Source organism: Salvia splendens, chromosome 10 (genome assembly GCF_004379255.2).
Source record: "Salvia splendens isolate huo1 chromosome 10, SspV2, whole genome shotgun sequence".
Lineage (NCBI taxonomy): Eukaryota > Viridiplantae > Streptophyta > Magnoliopsida > Lamiales > Lamiaceae > Salvia > Salvia splendens.
In genome coordinates, this window is record NC_056041.1 from 13,467,303 (window position 1) to 13,472,164 (window position 4,862).

The 4,862-nt window shown below is 37.3% G+C and overlaps 1 protein-coding gene across 1 annotated transcript; it reads left to right on the forward strand.

Moving 5' to 3' along the window:
* The first annotated feature begins 3,080 nt into the window (after window positions 1-3,080).
* Window positions 3,081-4,281, forward strand: LOC121752987 (bZIP transcription factor 44-like). Its single transcript, XM_042148115.1, has one exon. It carries the CDS (start codon window positions 3,553-3,555, stop codon window positions 4,039-4,041), a length of 489 nt encoding a protein of 162 aa, XP_042004049.1. The 5' UTR covers window positions 3,081-3,552; the 3' UTR covers window positions 4,042-4,281.
* Window positions 4,282-4,862: the final 581 nt, after the last annotated feature.

The window sequence follows — 4,862 nt, forward strand, 5'->3', positions numbered from 1 at the left end:
ATATATATATACATATATATATATATATATATATATATATATATATATATATATATATATGTATAGGGGTGTGATAAAATACAAACTCTCTAAAATACAAACTATACAAACTTTAATCATACTCACTTAATACAATTAATCAACGGTTAATATAAGAGATTTTTCTAATGTCAACATTTTGACATCGAAAAATCAGAATTTGGACACCCCCGTCGACAGAATTTGTACACTTCGTACATCCCCCGGTGACATAATTTGTACATTCCGTTGACATCGACCCCCGGTGACAGAATTTGTACAGTCCGTTGACAGAATTTGTACACTCCGGTGACATAGTTTGTATTTTAGATAGTTTGTATTTGATCACACCTCTATTATGATAAAAGTGAATGCAATGCAATGTGAGGCCTACTATGATAAAAGTGAAATAAAACTTTTATAAAAATAGCAAAATATAATTCTTGTTGTAAAATGAAGGAAGTATATTTTTTAAAATTATCAGATCAAATAGTGACAAATTGTAAGGTAATCCGCAACGTTGTCTCTTATCCTTCTCTTAACCGTCTCATCTCTTAACTATTCATGGCCCCCACTGTAACTTTTCACTTCATCTCTTAACTAAGAGACAGAACCTGCAACCCTCTATCTCTTATCCGTTTCTTAACCATCTCATCCCTTAACTATTCATTCAATTTCATTTTTTATTTTTATTTCCAACAAATTCAATTAATAAAACACACTTCATTAAATAAAATAAAATTACAATTTAAAATCTTTAAAAAATACATAATTAAATTCGTGGCAAAATAAAAAAAAAGACATAATTTAAAATACAATTTTATAAAAATTATAAAAACTACTCCGCCGGCGAATCATTTTTAATTTTATAGAAAAACGGTAATATTACCGTTTCATTTTTTTATTTTTTTTATTAAATTTGAAATTTTTTAAAAAAAATAATTTATTGCGTCAGCATGACGAAGTCCACTCGCGGGCCGGCGAGTGGGCGTCACGCGTGGCGCCAGCTCGCGCCACGTGACGCAGGTGCGTGGCGAGACAGCCCGCGAGACGTCTCGGTGGGACGAGCGTCTCGGCGAGACCGGGATGAGACGTGGCGCTGCAACGGATCTCGCCGCCGTCTCGTCTCAGCGGGGCGAGATACGAGCCAAAGCACTAATAGAGCAGTAGCGTTGTACATTCGTACTTTTCTTTTGCTTCTTCCAATAGCATTTACAATAGAAGTCATAGTAATAGCTAGTAAATAGTCGCATATGTCAATATTAATGAAAATTACTAAAACACTCACTTTAGTTATTTGGATTCTTCATTATTTATAAAATTATTTATTATTATTATTTTTAATATATAGATCTCATATTTTATTAAATTTTTACATCATAATTTATTATAAAATTATAATATTAAAACGAGTCTCACATTCCATCAACTTTCTCTCCTTACTTTTTTTCTTCACAATGACAAATAATTTAGTAAAATTCATGACAAGTTAAAATAATTTTTTAAATAATGGAAGGAGGGAGTAAAAGAGAATAAAAAAATTGGATAAAATAAGAAAGAAGGAGAAAGGTAGATAAAATGGGAAAGAGAAAGAGAAAAAAGTAGATAAACGATATGCGTAAGTTATAAATAGGTTTTATTAGAATAAAGTTTGATAAAAAAAAATTCATTTTTGGACGGGACTATTACTTTTTCATTTTTGGATGGGACTATTATTTTTTTATTTAAAAGAGTTAAATAAAAAAATGTGAGAATATTGACTATTTAGTATTTTTTTAAAAAATATTCATGATTAATAAGATAGATAAATCGATTTTTATCATTATATATCACCTTTCTGAGTTGAATATGAATCAAACAAAATTAACATGGGATCCTCTCATCGTACCTTACTACGATTAAACTACATAAACAAACCTTTTGGAAATAGCCAAACCGACCTATTATTTCCAATCATAGTCCAAAACTGAATTCTACAAACCGCAATTAATACATAGAGCATCCACTAGAGGGGCCTTCCCCAATAGCCCTGCTCCTTTTTTTATCCACACCTCCAATTTTTTATCCATAGCCCCAATTTTTTCATCCACTGCCCCATTATAGGCGGACACTTCCAATAGCCCCGAAATTTTATAACCAATTTTCATTTTAATTTTTTCGTTTCGTTTTTAAATCAACTGAATTGAAATAATTATAAAACGTGGTAATTAAGACCGAATATTCGTTGTATTGGCAAAGGTAAAATTATACAACGAACGTAAAAAAATACAAATAAAAACGCCGCCACCGTCTAATCGGAGAGCCCCATATCCCAACGGCTAGGAAGGATAGCCGCCATATCCCGACGGCTGGGAAGGATCGCCGCCATATCCCGATTCGTGCGAGCCGGGGGATTCGTCGTCTCCGCTGTGCATTTTTTTAGAGTGAAAGTATAGATAGTGAATGAAGGGAAAGTGTGTGAAAATGAAGTAAAAATGGATGATGGAGGAGTAGTATTTATAGGGGTGATTTTTCGGAAAAAATAAAAAATAAATTAAAAAATAAATAAAATAATCAAATGGGGCGGACGGCCATCGCCCCGTCGCCCCATTATAGATCGCCCGCAATCGCCCCGTCATCGTCCCGCCGCCACCACCATCGCCCCGGCCTCGCCCCCTTGTCGCCGACCCCTCTACCGCCCCACAATAGACCGCCCGCAATCACCTCGGGGCGGACGTCCCGGCCACTATAGACTGCCAGCAATCACCCCGTCGTCGCCCCTTCTGGGGCGTCCGCCCCGTCATTGACTATAGTGGATGCTCTTAGATGTCTATAACAAAAAATCAAATAGAGTAAAAAAAAATTTGTGATTGATGCACATTAGAATATTCTCTATTTCTGTGGGATACGCTGTGGCAGTAATTTTAATAACCTCAGCATCAAGTTGCATCCCAGCTGTATTTGGTCGGTCCCACCACGCCCTACCCCACATAACAACCACTTTTTCTTCCCCAACTAAATTCCAAACTCACTTCATTTCCTTTACACTTTTTTAATTTCTCCATAAATTTTCACCACCATTTTTTCTCTATAAAATCTCAGCCAATCCCACAATATCACTTCCCCCTCCTCTCCTCCTCTCCTCTCACTAGCAACATCGATCATCATCATCCTCCCCTCTCCCCTCCCAAAATTAGGGTTCTGAGATTTTTTTGTTTTCTTTTTCTCTAAAAGAGTTCTTAATGTTAAGATTATTGTTGTGGATTTCTGAGATTCATGTCTGCAATAATAATTCTTAGTGAACTCTTTCTCTCTGGGTTTATGATAAATTCCACATACAGGCGCCGGACCCATTTAGTTCAATCATTCTCCGTCGTTTTTCTCTACTGGTTTTACTGTATCTCATGATTAATCTCGTTTCTGTTTAGCTAATTAATTAATTAAGCTCTACTATATATATATATACATATATCATATATCCCAATAAATATTGCTTTAATTTTAATTAAACTACTTGAATTAAAAAAAAATTGAATTGAAAATTAATCTGGTGCCATGGATTATTCATCGAGCGGAATCTCGTCGAATTCGTCGTCGGCGGTGGCGAATTCGGCATCGGAGGAAGATCTGCAGCAGACGATGGATCTGCGGAAGAGGAAGCGGATGATCTCGAACCGCGAGTCGGCGCGGCGGAGCCGGCTCCGGAAACAGAAGCACATGGAGGAGCTGATGGCGCAGGTAGCCGAGCTGCGGCGCCAGAACCACCAGATCCTCACCAGCCTCCGCGCCTCCACGCAGCACCACACCGCCGTCGAGTCGGAGAACGCCATCCTCCGCGCTCAGGAGGCGGAGCTCAGCCACCGCCTGCAGTCGCTCGTCGAGATCATCGAATTCACCGGCTGCGGAAATGACGGCGGCGGCGGCGGCGGCGCGTATGGGGATATGCATGTCGGCGGCTCGTGGAGCCAGCCGATTCTGATGATGGCGGCTTTACCCGCTGATGCGGGCCCCGCGTGTGTGGATCTGCCTAGACTTCTGTGCTGAATTATGCTGGTTAATTAAAATGGTTAATTATTGTATTATGGAGGTGATTAATTACTAGCTGGAGTTCCGATAATTAGCGGTAATTGGTTAAATAAAACTAAGGAGTTTAGTAGATTAGGCTTCTTGTGATCGAGGCTTATGTTGTATTAACATGTAAGTTTTGATCAAGGGATTATGAATCAAGGACTTTTGTAATTGTAACATGCTCCCTTTTATTGAAATGATAGTTCTCTTCTACTACCTGTTTAAGTTATTACTGTTTGTTTAATGTTTAAAGTTAGAATTTAGTCCCAATATTAATTTTTAAATGAGTACTACTAATTAGAGTGGATACTCAATTAGCTCCGTGTGATGTTGACAGTGTAGACTTGTGAAAATATCAATAAGTTTGGTCAAGACAAACATACAGGAAAAAATAGGGCAAAGTGCCTTAAAAATTAAAGACTTTTTGTCAAATTCCGGTTTTTCTCATGAATTAAAAATTTAGCGTATAATGTCATAAACTTTACCGGGTTGCTGGTATTTCTCACTTGACCTGACCCTGCGAATTTCCGGTTGAAAACTTGCGTATGTGGCAAGCCTAAAAGCCGAGGTCGAGATCGCCAGAAAATAGTAAAACGACACCGTTTTCCGTAGACAAAACGACATCGTTTTATAAGATTACACCTTAAATTCGATTTTAATCCCAAATTGCAAGCCCTAGTATTAAGATTTTAATCCCAATTTCGATTGATTTTCTGATTTTTCAGAGATTGCTTCGAATTCAGTCAATTTCTAACAATTCCCATTTTTTTCCATTTTGTTTCGATTTTAGTTTTGAT

What these genes read in the sequence shown, in the direction of transcription:
- LOC121752987 (XM_042148115.1), top strand. Translation starts at nt 3,553, where the DNA reads ATGGATTATTCATCGAGCGGAATCTCGTCGAATTCGTCGTCGGCGGTG.